General features: G+C 54.5%; 1 protein-coding gene across 1 annotated transcript; it reads right to left on the reverse strand.

Annotated features, from left to right (window-relative positions):
* Window positions 1–4,321: 4,321 nt before the first annotated feature.
* NAGPA (N-acetylglucosamine-1-phosphodiester alpha-N-acetylglucosaminidase) lies at window positions 4,322–16,505 on the reverse strand. The gene is made up of 11 exons (XM_056502980.1): window positions 16,349–16,505; window positions 15,644–16,129; window positions 12,970–13,109; window positions 12,292–12,400; window positions 11,944–12,072; window positions 10,958–11,166; window positions 9,535–9,582; window positions 9,096–9,224; window positions 6,416–6,547; window positions 6,197–6,257; window positions 4,322–5,678 (listed from the first exon to the last, which is right to left on the reverse strand). The coding sequence occupies exons 1-11, from the start codon at window positions 16,474–16,476 to the stop codon at window positions 5,453–5,455; spliced, it is 1,797 nt and encodes a 598-aa protein (XP_056358955.1). The 5' UTR covers window positions 16,477–16,505; the 3' UTR covers window positions 4,322–5,452.
* Between the last annotated feature and the right edge of the window lie 506 nt (window positions 16,506–17,011).

The following is a 17,011-nucleotide window of genomic DNA, read 5'->3' on the forward strand; positions in this document are numbered from 1 at the left end:
TGCCCAGCCCCAAACCAAAGAGCTCCAGGCTGAGCCGTGGGGCACTCACAGCCCTTTGGACACACAGAGGCCTCTGGGAGCTGCTTCAGCCAAACAACTCCAGTTCCAGGGGAAGGTTTGGGAGTTTTGGGTCAGCTGCCTGCTCCTCAGCAGCCTCCTTCACCCCCTGTGGATTTTGGGTGCCTGTGAGTTTGCAGGGATCCAGCCCACTCCACTGTAAAGGGCTCTTCCCATCACTCCTTTCCCACAGAGGAGGCTGATGTTGCCTTACCTGTTGGACCTGTGGATAATTCCTGGGTGGCAGAACCAGGGGAATGTCCTGGGTGCCCACAGGGTACTGGTTCCACCCTGAACAGTCAAGTGGGCATTGGAAGGAACTGCCAGCACCTGGGTGCAGGTAGGACAGTTCAGAAATCACTTCCAGGCCAAACCAAAAACCTCTTCTGGTCTGGCAGGATGCTCTGGGAAATGTGTTGGATTTTTTAACCCTGCTGAGAAACAAAGTCAAAATGGTTTTTTTGTGGTTTTTTTTTTTTTTTTTTTTTTTTTAGAAATTCCAGGCATTGAATCTGCCTGCAGTGAGTGGCATCTTCCAAACTATTGTTTCTTTTTACTCAGGTTTACAGCAATAATGAGTAGGTCTGTCCCATTCTCGAGTGGATGGGAACTGAATCCAATCCTAAAGGGCTAAGAAAAGCAATATTTGATTTCCTGAAGGCACAAGATTCTCTGGCAGTATTACAGAACTTGCTTCTTTTACACATGAGCTCACTTGAAATTTTTCAGAGAGGCATGTATGTATGTAAGCACTTACTGAAGCCTATTTATTCTATACTAGCTTATTTTAAATTAATTTTTAACTTATTTATAATGTCAGAAATGACTATTTATTAAATACAGTCACCTTTTTTTAATGGGATGAACTTTGATTTAGAAAGGAATAACTGATTGTCTTTAATCCCAAGCAATCTTTCTGCTTGGGTCCTGATCTTTGTGATCACTGGATGTTCTTGCAAAAGGGCTGCATTGGAGTAAGGGCTGTGTCACCCTCCTTGCAAGGAAAGGTGAGAGTCCAGTGCTTTTTTAGACTGTTTTTTAGGATTAAGAAACAAGGATTGAGTTCAGGAGGTATCATGAAGATGCTCTGTCTTCCTACACACCAAAAATGCCATGTCTGTCCCTAATCTCTGATGGTTCCTGTAACCAGGTTGGGGAGCAAAGTTATCCATGTTCTTGTCCAGGTGAAAAAAAAATGAGAGGGGGTGTCAAATATTCACCAAGTTTTTATTCAGGAATCTGTGAAGTTCTTCCTTCCCACCCTGCTTTTTTTAATCACTGGTTTTGAAGCTCTGCCAAAGGAGAAAAGAGCCAAAATATTTGGGACAATGGGAGACAAAGAACTTGATGTGGTTTTGAGTTGTTTGGTGGCTTTTTTAAGGATTGGAGCCAAGGGAATTATTGTGCACCTTGCTTCTCTCCCTGTGAAGAGGTAATTTCCTTACATAGAGCTCAGGGAAGTTCTGATTTCCACTTCTCAGTTGTTCCATAGACTTTAATGTTTCTCCCAGACAAATAAAACTTCTGTCTCTGGCATTTCTGCATAGCTGGAGTCTGATAAAGAGGGACAAGTACTATGTTTTCTCTGGAAAGTCAGGAATTCTGGAACAAAAGTTCATGTGTGTATCCTTCATGGAAAATCCTTGACTCAGAATAAAATCTGATTCTAGAAACAGTTTCAGACTCCCAAAGCTCCGGAAGCAAACCCAGCCCTGTTCCCCCTGTGCTGTTTCAGGATTTTAGTTTCCTTTCTCCCATGGTTGCTCACATCCTACAGTGGCAACATTCCTGTTCTCTGGGTAAGAATCTCTTCCTTTGCCCTGGATTTTTTAAATTTTATTTTATTTTGAAATGTGGTATATGCTGTTTGCTGCCCACCAGAAGTTTTGGGTGTTTAATTTTTGTCAGTGAAGCATCTGGAACTTGACCCCTGGCAGATCTCTGAAGGGTGAGGTCAAGGGCTGGTTCCACAGGGCATTCCAGGCTCTGGGAATATCCCAATCCTAGTTTTTCCTCTTGTCCCTTGGCAGTAGCACTCCTCTGCCCATCAGAGATCACAGCACAGGTTTGTGAAGCAGCTAGTGACCTCTTCTTGGCAAGGCTGCCTGGTTTATCCCACCTGACAATTTACTTTGAAACCAACTTAAACAACTCGATATTTTTTCCCTTTTTCTTCTGAATGTTAACAGGAGAAAGCGAGCAACAGCCTGGCTGCTGTGCTGTGTTTTTTAAACCTGACCTTGTCAGAGACACAGAATTCTTCTATATCACCATTTTCTCCCTCAAATGATATCAATGTACTTTAGAAAATAGACTCAGTTTTCTTCACAGTGAGCTGAGTCTGGGAGGGGTTCTGGATCCTCAGAAATCTCCTAAGCCCAATCCTTGGCACTGGCCTCATTTTGGGTGCAGCAAAGCCTTCCCTGCTCCCCCCAGCAGAGGTCAGTGAGCTGGGGCTGTGTGCAGGGAATGAGCTGCTAATTAAAAACTGGCCCCAGCAAATTGGGGCTCTCCCTGGTTCAGATATTCCCTATGCAAACACAACACCTACCTCAGAGCTGGTGCCATGGCTGGGGGAGTGCAGGGTGCTGTGCCACAGGGCGCAGCCACAGGCCAGAGCTGACACCTTCATTCCCGAGAAGTTCAGCTGTGCCCTGGGCTCTGGCCCAGGGCTGGGAAGGGCAAACACGGAGCAGGAGGGTGGATGTTGGATGGCCTCGGCTGTCCTTCAGGGCACAGTCCTGAGCCGTGTTTTGCTGCTCCCTGATGTGAAAAAGGGGCTTTGTCCCTGCCCCGCAGGTGACACCGGAGCAGGGCTGTGTCCCCGGGGCTGTTCCAGCCCCGCAGGTGGCACCGGAGCAGGGCTGTGCCCCCGGGGCTGCTCCAGCCCCGCAGGTGGCACCGGAGCAGGGCTGTGCCCCCGGGGCTGTTCCAGCCCCGCAGGTGGCACCGGAGCAGGGCTGTGCCCCCGGGGCTGTTCCAGCCCCGCAGGTGACACTGGAGCAGAGCTGGGACACTGGGGCTGCTCCAGCCCCGCAGGTGACACCGGGGCAGGGCTGTGCCCCCGGGGCTGCTCCAGCCCCGCAGGTGGCCCCGGAGCAGGGCTGGGCTCTGGGCACGCTCACAGGGAGGCCCCGCAGCAGCTCGGCCGTTCCTCAGCTCCCGTATTCACTGCTGGGAACAGAATTCCCGACGGGCACCAGGCCAGGGAGTCCCGAGTGACTGAGATGCAGCCGGGCTCCTCTGCCCAGCCAGTTCGGTTCTGTCTGTTCCCTTTCAGGAACTGGGAATAACTTGTAATCCCAGTTTGGTTTATTAACAAAAGATTTTGAAAATGCCATAGCCCACTGGCGCTTCCCAGTAGGAAGTGGTGAGCCCAGCTGTCCACACTGGGCTGGGAAGCTGCTGGGGCTGAGGCCAGCCCTGCTCCAGGCAGGGAATCCCTCCTTTCAAAAGGCATTTTATGGGCTCACACTGTTTTAATATCCTAAATGTTTGTACTGTGAGCAATTAATGCAAGGAACAGCTATTAGAGACTTACCTGATAGCAGCTGTCAGAGATCCCTGCATGCAAATAGCTTTAATAATCCTCCAACACGTTTGTGATGCTCCTTACATCTGATTATTTCTCTTGGAAGGTGAAATTGGAGTCAAGTCAGTTGCTGGCTTTCAGTGACACCAACACCCACTTCCAAGCTTTCAGTTACACAAGTTAAATGGGCATTAATTAAGTTTTTTAGCAGCACTTACTTTCTCTCCTTTGCAGCTGGCTTTGGTTTTACACACTGAAATCCTCATTCTTCTCAGCCAAAACCCTCAAACCTCCTGTAAGAGGCCACTGCAGGGTGCTGAAATAACAGGTATCCTCCAGTGATGGTGTCTGTTGGTTCTGGTAGAGTTGTACTTTTGGGTATGTGGGAAATAAAACATCTCTGAGAACATGTGGAATTGTTTGATTCAACTGTTGAAATTGCAGGGCAATGAAAATTCAAGCCTGTGTGCTGCTTTCTTTGCCCCCAGAAGCAGAGGTAAAGCTTGTATTCATTTTTTCCTGAATTTAACTAAAATGTTTGGGCTTTTTTCTACAGAACCAGCATCTTTTGTTTAGTTTCCTAGCACAGAAGTGGGCTGAACAGTACCTCCTGCAGTGTGGATGTTATTAAAAATAAAAGAGCCCCTGGGTTCCACTGGCTGGCTGAGGTTAACTGGGAGAGGATCAGCTCCTTCTGCAGCTGCACATCAGAAATTTTGAGTTTCAGACAGGTAGCACTAATAGACTTTATTCAAGTTTCAAATAATCTTCTGTAAATCATAGAAAAATAGAGTCTCTTGGTTACAGGCTGATTTGATGCCAACACTGGCACAGAAATTACACATCCTTTACTTGGAGAGGTAAAAAGGGAGTGCATAAAGATATGTGGGGCTCAGACAGGCTCTCACCCCTCTGCAGCATCCAAGGGGCTCATCCAAGGCTGGGTTTCCCCCATGGGAAGCAAACTCCAACACTGTTCTAAGGTAACTGTGGAAGGATGTGTTCCTTTCCAGAGAAGGTGCTCAGGATCCTGGCTGGGCTGGAGACCTTGCTGGTCCCTCTGAGGAGTGCCCAGCTGGGGCAGGGCAGCCCAGGCTGTGCCATGCCAGCCATGCCAGGCTGTCCCTGTCTGTGCCCCTCCCCACAGGGACAGCTCCAGGCTGTGTCACTGCCAGGGTCCCTCAGGAGCCTTTGGGGAGATGCACAAATGGAACCTGGGAGCTGACAGGGCTTTTTGTGGTGCTGTGCTGCAGGAGCTGCCCCAAAACACAGCACTCATCACCCTCTGGGGCCGCTCTGGCCTGAGGATTGGCCAGAAAACACTCCAGCCCTGCCTGGGCTGTCACAACCCTGTGTGTCTCCCCTGAGCCACCACCCTGGCCAGGAGAGGAGGGCTCTGCTGGCACTGGGTGCTGCACCTGCTTCAACATTTTATAACAAACTTTTTCTCACTTTTGTGAGTAAAATCTGAGCTGAGCAAGGAAGGGCAGACATTGACTGTAATACCCTTAAGCCCAGCTTTGTACTAGAGGCAGTTTAAGTTGCATCTTAAAAAGCACAGCTCAGGTGAGCAGGGATCTTTCAGAGGTGCCTGCGACCTGCATCCCTCACCTGTTTCCCTCAAGTTTTGAAAGGAATCAGCCCATCTCCCTTCCTGCTGCAGCTGTGGAATTCCCTCACCCAAGGGATGTCCTGCATCCCCTAATGCTGCAGTCCTGGGTGCTGGGGCAGCAGAGGAAAGGAAACCACAGCCTAACAGGGCAGTTCCTGGGCTGAGGCTCCTCGGGCAGCAGTGGGAACAGCCCCAGTGCCAGTCAGTGCTGAGGGGCGATGCAGGGTGAAATACCCATCCCATCCACGACTCTAAAGGAACTCTTGGTTTGGCTCCTGGGGCTCCTGGGGCTCCTCCTGGTCCCAGGCAGCAGCAGTGGGGCAGTGGGGGCTGCCCCCGTTGATGTCCCTCAGGGGGTGGTAGCGATAGTCCCGGTCCTGCTGCCGCCGCCGCCCCCGCAGCAGCAGCCACACGTTCCCCAGGGCACTCAGCACCAGCAGCAGGGCCAGGGCACAGCTCAGGGACAGCCAGGAGCTTCTGGGGACACAAATCACATCACCACAGCTCACCTGTGTGCCCAGTGTGCAGAGGATTGTTCTCCCTTCTCTGTGCTCCCAAGCTTGTGGGACACTCTCAGACAGGAGAGAACCAGGGGATCCTTTAGGCTGGAAAAGCCCTCCAAGGTCATCGAGTCCAACCATTAACCCAGCACTGCCAAGGCCACCACTGAACCATGTCCCAGCTGCCACACCCACACAGCTTCTAAATCCCTCCAGGGATGGGGACTCTACCACCTCCCTGGGCACCCTAGGCCAGTGCCTGAACACCCTTTCTGTGAAGGAATTTCCTCAAGATCCAAACCAAACCTCTCCTGGCACAACTCAGGGATGTTTCCCCCTGTCCTGTCCCTGTTCCCTGTCAGCAGGGCCCGACTCCCCTGGCTGTCCCCTCCTGTCAGGGGTTGTGGAGAGTGAGGTCAGCCCTGAGCCTCCATTTCTGCAGACTGAACACCCCCCATGCTCTGTGACAGCCTCTGAGATGCACCACACACTTACTCTGACAGAGAGAATTTTTCTTTGCTCTTTTCCATATTCTGGGAAACCAAGCACTGTCCAGCTGGAAAAAAAAATAAAAAAGGAAGAAAGGTGGGGCAGGGTGTAAAATTCCACTGAAAAAGAGCAAGGGTAAGCAGAGCTGGTGCCTAAGCAAACACCAATATGCACTAAAGCTGCTCTTGCAGGTTTTTCCCAAAGCCCAGCCCCTGCAGTCAGTACCTCTGTGCAGCTGGTCCTGCAGTGCCCTGTGCTGGGTGATGTTGCAGCTTCCAGTCTCGGGGTCACAGGGACACAAGTGGTCACACGCACAGCGGCTCCGGCAGCTCAGCCCAAACCAGCCCAGGGGACACTCTGGGGATGGAACACAGAGGGGTGGGTCATTGCCAAGGCCCTGATTTACCAAAATAAGAGTGTTGGTCTAATACCAATACTCAACTGTGAGGGACAAAAGACTCTAACAATTTAAAGTTACAAAGTGTGTGTTTATTCAGTGCTGGGCAGCAGTGTGAGGTAATCCTCTAACAGCACTGCAAATTCACAGGTGATCACAGAGTCTATTTACTGACAAAGGATTCAAACAAATACATATTCATAATAACAGCCCCTCCCATCCCCCCTTCCTATGGTAATTAGCTTGAATAGCTATTAAGCATTGATTGACTTCTTAAATTAAGTCTGGGGTCGTTTTCCTGGGGAGGGGTCTCAAAAGGAGGAAGGAAGGGGAGTCTTCCTCACCCTGAACTCTTGACCTTTTCTATCACTGACAATACAAATGATTTCTGGGGATAGTCCAGTTTTTCAAAGAAAGAGTTTCTGGTTGCATTGTCTATGTTCCTTTAGGTCTGATCACCAGATTCATCTTTTCCCATTGTAAGCACAGCTGAGAAAACATGAAATGACAGACCATCAATTATTTAAGTTTCAGATAACTACTCCCTTCTAACTTCTAACTTTTCATTATTTTCAGCAAGGTAACTAAAATCCTAATTTTCTAAGATTAGTGTTTAGCTCCACCTGCTCTGACACCACCGAGGCTGTGGCTCAGCTGAGCCTGCAGCAGCCTGGGAGCAGCACCCTGCTGGGAGTTCAGGGCTGCTCTTTGGTGAGACTCAGAGGGGTGTTTGTGTAAAACTGGCATCACAGAATCATGGAATGGTTTGAGCTGGAAGGGATTTTAAAGCTCATCTTGCTCCAAGCCCCTGCCATGGATAGGGACCTTCCACTATCCCAGGTTGTTCCAAGCCCCATCCAACCTGGCCTTGGACACTTCCATGGATCCAGGGGCAGCCACAGCTGCTCTGGGCAACATCTCTGGGATGGGATTGGCTGAGATACCCAGGCTGGAACAGAGCACCACTGACAGAATCAGGAACCCAGGAAATTCACACCCAACTGGAATTAACTCCTTCACTACGATACAGGGGCCTGGAGTGGTTACAGGAGGCAGGACAGGGCCAGCTCCATTAGCACTGAGGTTGGATGGCAGGACAGCCCTCTGGAGCAGTCCACAGGCACTGATCTGCATCACCTGAACCTGGCTACAGCAGGGCCTGCTGCAGCACCCTGGAGCAGGGGATGTTTTATGTTCACTTAGGGGCTCTGGGAAAGGAATGCAGTTCTTTGGGGCTGAGACAAAACAGGAATCCACAATTTTCTGTTGATGAAGAAAACTATTATTTCTGCTCCTTCCTCTCCTTTTAGCCCATTTGAGTAGGACAGGCAGGCCCAGAAGAACTGGGAGGCAGCTGGTGATGCTCAGGCCTGAGCTCCCCTGGCAGAACTGCCCCTTGCTTTGCCTACAAGAGGTGGCTCAGAGGTGACAAAAAATGCTGTCCCCAGCCCCAGAGGTCGCTGAGAACAGCCCTCACCCTGCTCACAGAACAGCCCTTACCATGCTCACAGGACCCTCACCATGCTCACAGGACCCTTCCCCTGCTCACAGGACCCTTCCCTGCTCACAGGACCCTCCCCCTGCTCACAGGACCCTTCCCCTGCTCACAGGACCCTTCCCTGCTCACAGGACCCTCCCCCTGCTCACAGGACCCTCCCCTGCTCACAGGACCCTCACCATGCTCACAGGACCCTCCACCCTGCTCACAGGACCCTCCCCCTGCTCACAGGACCCTCCCCTGCTCACAGGACCCTCACCATGCTCACAGGACCCTCCCCTGCTCACAGGACCCTTATCATGCTCACAGGACCCTCCCCTGCTCACAGGACCCTCACCATGCTCACAGGACCCTTATCATGCTCACAGGACCCTTCCCCTGCTCACAGGACCCTCACCATGCTCACAGGACCCTCCCCTGCTCACAGGACCCTCACCATGCTCACAGGACCCTCCCCCTGCTCACAGGACCCTCACCATGCTCACAGGACCCTCACCATGCTCACAGGACCCTCCCCCTGCTCACAGGACCCTCACCATGCTCACAGGACCCTCCCCCTGCTCACAGGACCCTCCCCTGCTCACAGGACCCTCCCCCTGCTCACAGGACCCTCACCATGCTCACAGGACCCTCCCCCTGCTCACAGGACCCTCCCCTGCTCACAGGACCCTTACCATGCTCACAGGACCCTCACCCTGCTCACAGGACCCTCCCCCTGCTCACAGGACCCTCACCATGCTCACAGGACCCTTACCATGCTCACAGGACCCTTACCATGCTCACAGGACCCTCCCCTGCTCACAGGACCCTCCCCATGCTCACAGGACCCTCCCCTGCTCACAGGACCCTCCCCTGCTCACAGGACCCTCACCATGCTCACAGGACCCTTACCATGCTCACAGGACCCTTACCATGCTCACAGGACCCTCCCCTGCTCACAGGACCCTCACCATGCTCACAGGACCCTCACCATGCTCACAGGACCCTTACCATGCTCACAGGACCCTTACCATGCTCACAGCTGGTGCCATGGAAGCCAGCAGGGCAGGTGCAGGCTCCGTGCACGGGGTCACAGGAGCTGCCGTGCTGGCACTGGCATTTCTGGCTGCAGGATTCCCCGTAGGAACCAGGAGCACAGGCTGCAGGAGACAAGCAGAGGTGTCACCAGGGCCCTGGTGGCAGAGGTGAGCAATCCCAGTGCACAGCACAGCTCAGGGTGAGGAGGATGCTCAGCCATCAGCTCAGTGTGTGCCCTGAACAATGAGCAAAGGGGTTCAGTGTCTCACACCAAGCAGCTGCAGTTAAACTCACACTGCCAGAAGAGAGCAGCCCAGCCCACAGGGTGGCCCTTCCCTCCCCTGCTCCCCCTCGGGCAGGCAGCTGCTGGACAGAGTTCCCTCCCCCCTCTCCCTGCTGTGAAGGGGCAGGGCAGTAGCAGCCAGTGCTCACCTTCAGTGCAGTTGCTGCCAGTCCAGCCGGGGTCACACAGGCATCCAGCTACACAAACACGTGGAACAGTGTTACTGACAACAAAAGAACTTGCATGCAGCAAGGACTCGAAATTAGGAGCCTCTGCCCCTTGAGGTGCCTTCTTACCCTGCCAGCAAACCCCCAGAACAGGAACCCTGTGCTCACATAAAGGGTGGGTTCATACACCCCCCTCCCAAATGCAATCCCTGCTCATGGCATTCCCTGGGATCAACTCTGGGTCAGCTACTGGCAACATCTGCAGCCACCAAGCTCTGCCCAGCCATTGCACTGGGGCACACTTGAATGAGAGTCAAGCCAGGGGTCAGGAGGACAGGAAGAGGGTAATGAGATTGGGCACAGAGGGCAGCACCTGGGGGCAGACATTTCAGCAACCCCTAGGTTCAGATTCATGAAAGAGTAGCACCTGCACACTTGGAAAAATTATCAAGTAGGAGAGGCAAGTAAAGAAGAACAATAAGGGGAGGAAACAGAAGCAGCTGCTTTCACACAGCCCTGCACATCAGCAGCCTCACAAAAAAACCCAGAGCACAAGCATGGGGCAGAAAGGGAAACTGAGGCACAGAGCTTGAAGTTTCCAGCCCCAAGCCACAGCCCAGCCTGCTGCTGGCTCCTAAAGGCAACGAGTTCTGACCATCTGTGCCTCAGATGCTGGAGCAGAGGGGAAGCAGCCCCATGCAGCCAGCTGGTGCCTGGTGGGCAGGGACACCATGCTCCCCAGGGCTGTTCCCCAGGGCTGTTCCCCAGTGCTGTTCCCCAGGGCTGTTCCCCAGGGCTGTTCCCCAGGGCTGCTCCCCAGGGCTGCTCCCCAGGGATGCTCCCCAGGGATGCTCCCCAGGGCTGTTCCCCAGGGATGCTCCCAGGGCTGTTCCCCAGGGCTGTTCCCCAGGGCTGTTCCCCAGGGCTGCTCCCCAGGGCTGCTCCCCAGGGCTGCTCCCCAGGGCTGCTCCCCAGGGCTGTTCCCCAGGGATGCTCCCCAGGGCTGTTCCCCAGTGCTGTTCCCCAGGGCTGTTCCCCAGGGCTGTTCCCCAGGGCTGCTCCCCAGGGCTGCTCCCCAGGGATGCTCCCCAGGGATGCTCCCCAGGGCTGTTCCCCAGGGCTGTTCCCCAGGGCTGTTCCCCAGGGCTGCTCCCCAGGGATGTTCCCCAGGGCTGTTCCCCAGTGCTGTTCCCCAGGGCTGTTCCCCAGTGCTGTTCCCCAGGGACGCTCCCCAGGGCTGCTCCCCAGGGCTGTTCCCCAGGGATGCTCCCCAGGGCTGTTCCCCAGGGACGCTCCCCAGGATGTTCCCCAGGGCTGCTCCCCAGGTTCGCTCCCAGGTTCGCTCCCCAGCGTTGCCCCGCCCCTGCAGCCCCGCAGCCCCGCCCGGCCCAGCGCAGGGACTCACAGGCGCTGCACAGGCCGTGCCCGCTGCAGTTGGCCGGGCCGCAGTCCAGGCTGTCACAGGCGGGTCCTGCCCAGAAGGGGCTGTCGCAGCGGCAGCTCCCGGCCACGCAGAGCCCGTGGCCGCTGCAGTCGGGAGGGTCACAGCCCGGCTCGTGCACACACACCACGGTGGAGATGCTCCGGGGACAGCGCCACATGCTGTTAAAGAGGCTGGGGACAGCACAGGGGACACGAGCTGAGCCGGCACCGCTGCCCACACCAGCCCAACACCCGTTCTGTAACCCAGAGATTTCCTCCTGATCCACACTGCCAAACATGAACATTAATTCTGGGAAAACAGAAACATACAACTACATGGGAGTCAATGTTTTAACTGAGTTATAAATCCCATCTGACAGGTATCATTTCAAACACGGAATTACAGAAGCAACAAAGTCTCCCTTAAAGCAGTTCCCAGCTTCCCTCATTCTGGCACCCAGCACACATTTTCTTGAATGTTATTTGCTTTGATATAAATTATATCACTGTAGTTATAGCAACTGAATGTTAAATCCCTTCATGTTTACAGTCAGAACTGACTAAAAAGTTGAATTTAAAACAGAATATTCTGTAGATTCCTTCCCATGAGGTAGGGCAGGGTGTCCCAGTCAGTGTTTCTCTTCCACAATAATAAGCTACTGACAGATCTCTGCTAATTCCCATGGATGTGCAGCTCTGACTCTCCCAGACTAAGAGCTGCTGCCTTATCCGATTCCCACACCAGCCACTCAGTCACAGCCACAGCTTTGCTGCCTGTATGGAACCAGCTCAGCTTTAATCCTGGATGACTAAGTGGAAAAAACATGGAGCCATTCACTCTATAGTCTAGAGCTGCTCTCTGCCCCAGATCCTGCCACCTGCCTTTGCTGTGCCCTCCCAGCCAGGCCAGGGTGTGGGGCTGGGCTCTGCACCCTGACAGGAGCCCTGGGACGAGGCAGCAGCACCTACCAGTGCTCAGAGGGGTAGTTGGCCAGGGTCCCATTCAGCACCAGCGTGGCAGAGCCTCCACCATCCAGGTTGATAGCATTGATGACTCCCTGCTGCTTCAGGAAGTCTGCCATTTCCCACAGGTTGACCCTGCAAAGCAGAGGTTGGTTGTTGATTTGCCTTCAGTGAAGCTGTTAGATCAGGAGCTTGTTGCTCTCTGTGGTGGAAGGGGAATCTCTCTCATCCCATGCACCCTGAGGAGGGCTGTGTGAGTCTTTCTTGGCTCTCCTGAGCTCTACAAGTCTCTGCCTTAAAACATGGCCCTGACAGCTGCAGTGTCCCTCCAGTCCCAGGAATTTAAGGCCTTACCCTCTGGATTCTGTCTGTCCATCCACATGAACCAAGACCAGCTGGCCCTGATGGTCGTGTCCCACTGCAGTCCTGGCTGAAATCACGTTGATGAACTTGTCAAAGGTTCCTGCAGGACAGGGAACAATTCACACTCAGATGGGAAAAAATGGGCTGTGAAGACACATCTGTCTGCAAAATAGCTCCCAGCAAGGGCCTCATCTGAACTGAAACACGGTGAGGAGCACAGCCCAGGCTTCTCTTGCTCATCCAAGCCCTACAAAAATGCTTTTGATTTAAGTTCTTGTCTGGCACAGGGACAAAGCAGGGGATTCACAATCTTTCAACTCCTGTGAGAGCTATCTGATTTTAATTTCTCTAGACAGGTTAGACAGGATAGGAATTCTTGGCTGTGAGGGTGAAGAAGCCCTGGCACAGAGTGCCCTGAGAAGCTGTGGCTGCCCCTGGATCCCTGGAAGTGTCCAAGGTCAGGCTGGACAGGGCTTGAAGCAACCTGAGATAGTGGAAGTTGTCCCTGCTCACAGCAGGGCTGTGGAATAAGATGGTCTTTAAGGTCCTTCCAACCCAAATTATTCCATGATTCTCTGAAAGCTGGACTTCTTAAGCACCCCTTCTCCCAAGAGCCCCAGAGGAAGGACAATGCATGGGCAGGCTGAAGCCAGGCCCCACAGTATTTACCTGTGGTTTGAGTGTCACCACACTCGGCCACCCGGCTCTGGTTGATGTACACCTCTCCATTCCTCAGCAGCCAAACCACCCCACTCACAAGCTGCACAAAGGGGTTGGATTGATCCAGGACATCCTCCTCAGACAGGTAACTAGGAACAGAGGGCAGGAGGGTTACCCACAGTCACAGCATGTCATGGTAAAGCCTCTCCTGCTGCCAGCAGGCTCCTGAAGCAGGGTGAAAGCAGAAGGCAGAAGGAAGGATAGCTACATCCAAAACCAGGGGCCAAGCAGTGTGAAACATCACTTTAGCAGCCTGCTCTCTGCTCTTCTGCACAAACCCACAGCTAATGATGGTCCCAGGCCATTGTGCCTGAAACCATGTGGCCAGCAACAACAGCAATGTGGCCAGCAGATCTCAGCCAGGGTAACAAGGGCAGCAAGCATCTGGCACAACACAAGGACAGAGCCACTGCCAAATATTCAGGGATCTGTGGAAGCAGCTGTAACATCTTGCTGCCTGTCAGCTTCTATTCTCCAAAAATGTGACACCAAACAGCTTTGGAGAGCATTTGGAGCTAGAGCATCCAGCCTGCCTGCAGCTGCACTGGATGCTGCCTGCCCCTTCCATCTGGGTGCTGTGTGTCACCACAGGAAGGATGCTGCTCTCTCCTGAATGAGGGTGAAGAGGAACACCTGCCTCATCAGAGCCTGGTGCTGGGGGATGTTTCCGACTGAGAGAAAGGCAGCAGGGACTGGAGCTGGACAGCTGTGCTCTGCCAGAGATTCTGGGTTTAAAGATGACTTTCTTGATGCTTTGTGGGAGCTGGATGCTGAATTTTTACTTGTCTGGTATCCGTGACTGTAAGCAAACAAAGCTCTGTGCTTTGTAGAGAAGTGTAATTGCAAATAACTGAATGGAAAACATGCAAAACTAATTCTCTTTTCCCATGGGAAAGGTACAAGAAGACAACATGAACATGGCTAAAATTAGATCAAACTACTAAATAGTTTGGGCAGGGACTGACAGCTTTTAAAGCCTGGATTTACCCCCTGTCAGCCCAGGGAGCAGCAGCAGCAGCAGCTTTGCAGGGTGGGGCAACTGTGCCCTAGGCTGTGTCCTGCTGGTCCTGATGCAGGGTGAACCAGTCAAGCTGTGAATGACTTTCCCCACTGTCCTGACAGCCAAAATTATTTACACCCTAACTATTTTTCTGATGATGGTTTGGAAGGCACAAAAGCACCAAACACAACAACAGCTCCATTTAACAGGGACATCCTGCCAGAGCTGGGGAGCAGCAGGGCAGAGCTGAGGTTAAGGACTCAACAGTGACCCTCAGACTGCTGTTGGTCACTCCACAGCAGTCCCCCCACAGAAGGGATGTGTCACTGACCCACCCAGCCCCTCTCTCACATAAATCAAGGCCATGGTACTCAGGGCTGCCAGAATGGCTGTAGGATAAAGCCCTGGCTTAGATTTGCAGGGATCCTTCCTGAGGCCTGGGAGTGAGCAACCAGAAGGGTGGAGGATGCAGCTTCCAGGCTGCTGCTGCATCTTCTGAGACCAGAAGGGTCCTGTGAACCTTTCTGGGACATTTAGAATCCTCCTGCCATTGGGGAAGGGCAGCTCCTGGAGACCTTGCACTCAGCCAAATATTCCTCACCAGAGGGTGATCAGAACTACTGTCTCCAGCTGCTTGGGGAGGGTCACATGCTCGGGGGGAAGAAGGCCAGTGACACCTGGTCTGGACCAGCCACAATGTGGCCAGCAGGGCCAGAGCAGTGACCCTGGATCCCCTGTGCTGAGCACTGCTGAGGCACCTCCAGTGCTGGGAGGAGTCCTGGGCCTTTCACAAGAAAAACTCTGAGGGGCTGGAGAGTGTCCAGGGAAGGGAACAGAGCTGGAGAAGGGGCTGGAGCACCAGGAGAGGCTGAGGGAGCTGGAAAGGGGCTCAGCCTGGAGAGAAGGAGGCTCGGGGGGAACCTTCTGGCTCTGCACAACTCCCTGACAGGAGGGGACAGGGCTCTGTTCCCAGGGAACAGGAACAGATTGAGAGGGAATGGCCTCGAGCTGTGCCAGGGGAGGTTTAGAAGGGATATTGGGAAAATTCCTTCATGGAAAGGGTGGTCAGGCACTGGCACAGCTGCCTATTGCAGTGGTGAAGTCACTGCCCTTAAAGTGCTCCCAAAAAGTGTTAATATGGTCAACCACAGGTTTGCCCAGAGAGGATGTGGAGTCTCCATCTCTGGAGATGTTCAAAATCCAACCAGGCATGGCTCTGAGCAGCCCACTCCATCCAGCCTGTGCTGAGCAGGGATGAGGCACCTTGTGAGGCTCCTTCCAAAGCCCAGCCTTTCAGCACTGCAGCCAGAGCACACACACTGCACTCTGTGGGGTGAACACAGAGCCCTCTCCCTTCCACCCTGCCCAGTGTCCCTTCTGCAAGCTGGGAGAGGAGACACTGGAACATAAGCAGCTGGAGATCATAAGTTTGAGCTTCTCTTCATCCTAGGACACGAGCCAAGGGCCACAGAGGTACAGCAAGAACGTCCCTAGCTTCAGCATTCCAAGTGAGCGTCTGCTCTAACTGGGGAGGCCAAGGAGGCAGTGCTGTGATGAGCTGCCTGCCCATGCTGCCTGAAAGCCTTCAGGCTAGAAGCACTCTCCAAGTACCCCAGCTCTTACCCGAACACCATGGTGCCATCTTTCCGGATGCCAAACTGAGCGTTCTGCAGGCCTCCAGAGTTTTTCACCAGCTTTCCATCGCTCACAACATTCCCAAGGCACTCTCCAGTTTTCATGTTAAAGTACCCGCCGTTCTGGGCCACCAGACACTTGCTGAGCTTCGCAGTCTCCTCCACGGGGACTCTGCGCTGAGCCAGGCAGCCGCCGGCACCGCCCGGCTCCAGCACCGAGAAGGTCCTCAGGGGGTTCCTCACGAAGGTGAAGTGCCCATAGATCACCTTGCGGTCGCTGCCCTCCGGGTGGAGGTACGAGACAAAGGTTCTGGTGACAGCCACCGGGCCGGCCGTGCTGTTGTCGCCGGGCCACGCTTCGTGCGTGAGGTTCCCGTACTTGAGGGGCTGGCAGTCCCGGACGTGCCTGTGGCCGTGCCACGGGCCGTGCTGCCGGGGCGGGTAGGGCCGCAGGGGGGGCTCGCCGGGGGGGCTCCTGCAACGACAACACGCGGTTGCCCCAAGGCCGCAAAGGTGGGTGATGAGAGCGGGGCAGCTCGGGGTGGGCACGGCCTCGCTGGCACCCCCGGCCCGCTTCTCCCGTGACCCGCCGCGCTGCGAGGGCGGCTGTCCCGCTCGGCACCCGCTCCAGCAGCCCGACCGCAGGGCACCGGGAGCCGCCGCAGCCGGGCACAGGCGGCGCCCACACACTCACCCGGCGCCGCGGGCCACCTGCAGCGAGCCAAGCACGGCCAGCGCGGCCGCCAGGACCGTGCCGACCCCGGCTCGCCCCGATCCCCGGCCCGGGGCCGGGCCCCCGCTCGCCGCCCCACACGCCGCCATCTTGGCGGGCGCTCGGCTCGGCGGCAGCGCCCTCTGGCGGCGGGCGGGGCCGGGACAGCTCCCTCAGGGACGCGGGCCCCGAGCTGCTGAGTTAAAAGGATTAAATCGCTGATCGTGGAATGGTTTGGGTTGGAAGGGACCTTAAAGCTCATCCCATCCCACCCCTGCCATGGGCAGGGACATCTCCCACTGTCCCAGGCCGCTCCCAGCCCCATCCAGCCTGGCCTTGGACACTGCCAGGGATCCAGGGGCAGCCACAGCTGCTCTGGGCACCCTGTGCCAGGGCCTGCCCACCCTCCCAGGGAACAATTCCTGCCCAATATCCCATCCAGCCCTGCCCTCTGGCAGTGGGAGCCATTCCCTGTGTCCTGTCACGTTTTCAAAGTCCCTTCCCAGCTGTCTTCAGGCCTTGATTCCATAAATGAGGTGGTACAAGGACAGGTATCACCCCTGTGGAGCCACAGACTTGAGGCTGTACTGCAGGAGGAGAACCCAGTGTTCCCAAAGCCAGTGGATTACACCTCAGCTTTCCCAG

This window comes from Oenanthe melanoleuca, chromosome 14 (assembly GCF_029582105.1).
Source record: "Oenanthe melanoleuca isolate GR-GAL-2019-014 chromosome 14, OMel1.0, whole genome shotgun sequence".
Lineage (NCBI taxonomy): Eukaryota > Metazoa > Chordata > Aves > Passeriformes > Muscicapidae > Oenanthe > Oenanthe melanoleuca.

What these genes read in the sequence shown, in the direction of transcription:
- NAGPA (XM_056502980.1), bottom strand. Translation starts at nt 16,476, where the DNA reads ATGGCGGCGTGTGGGGCGGCGAGCGGGGGCCCGGCCCCGGGCCGGGGA. An exon ending in GGACAGACAGAATCCAGAGG is followed by an intron (nt 12,073 to 12,291) that starts GTAAGGCCTTAA and finishes TCTGCTTTGCAG; the next exon opens with GGTCAACCTGTGGGAAATGG. An exon ending in GAAAAATTCTCTCTGTCAGA is followed by an intron (nt 5,679 to 6,196) that starts GTAAGTGTGTGG and finishes TTGTGTCCCCAG; the next exon opens with AAGCTCCTGGCTGTCCCTGA.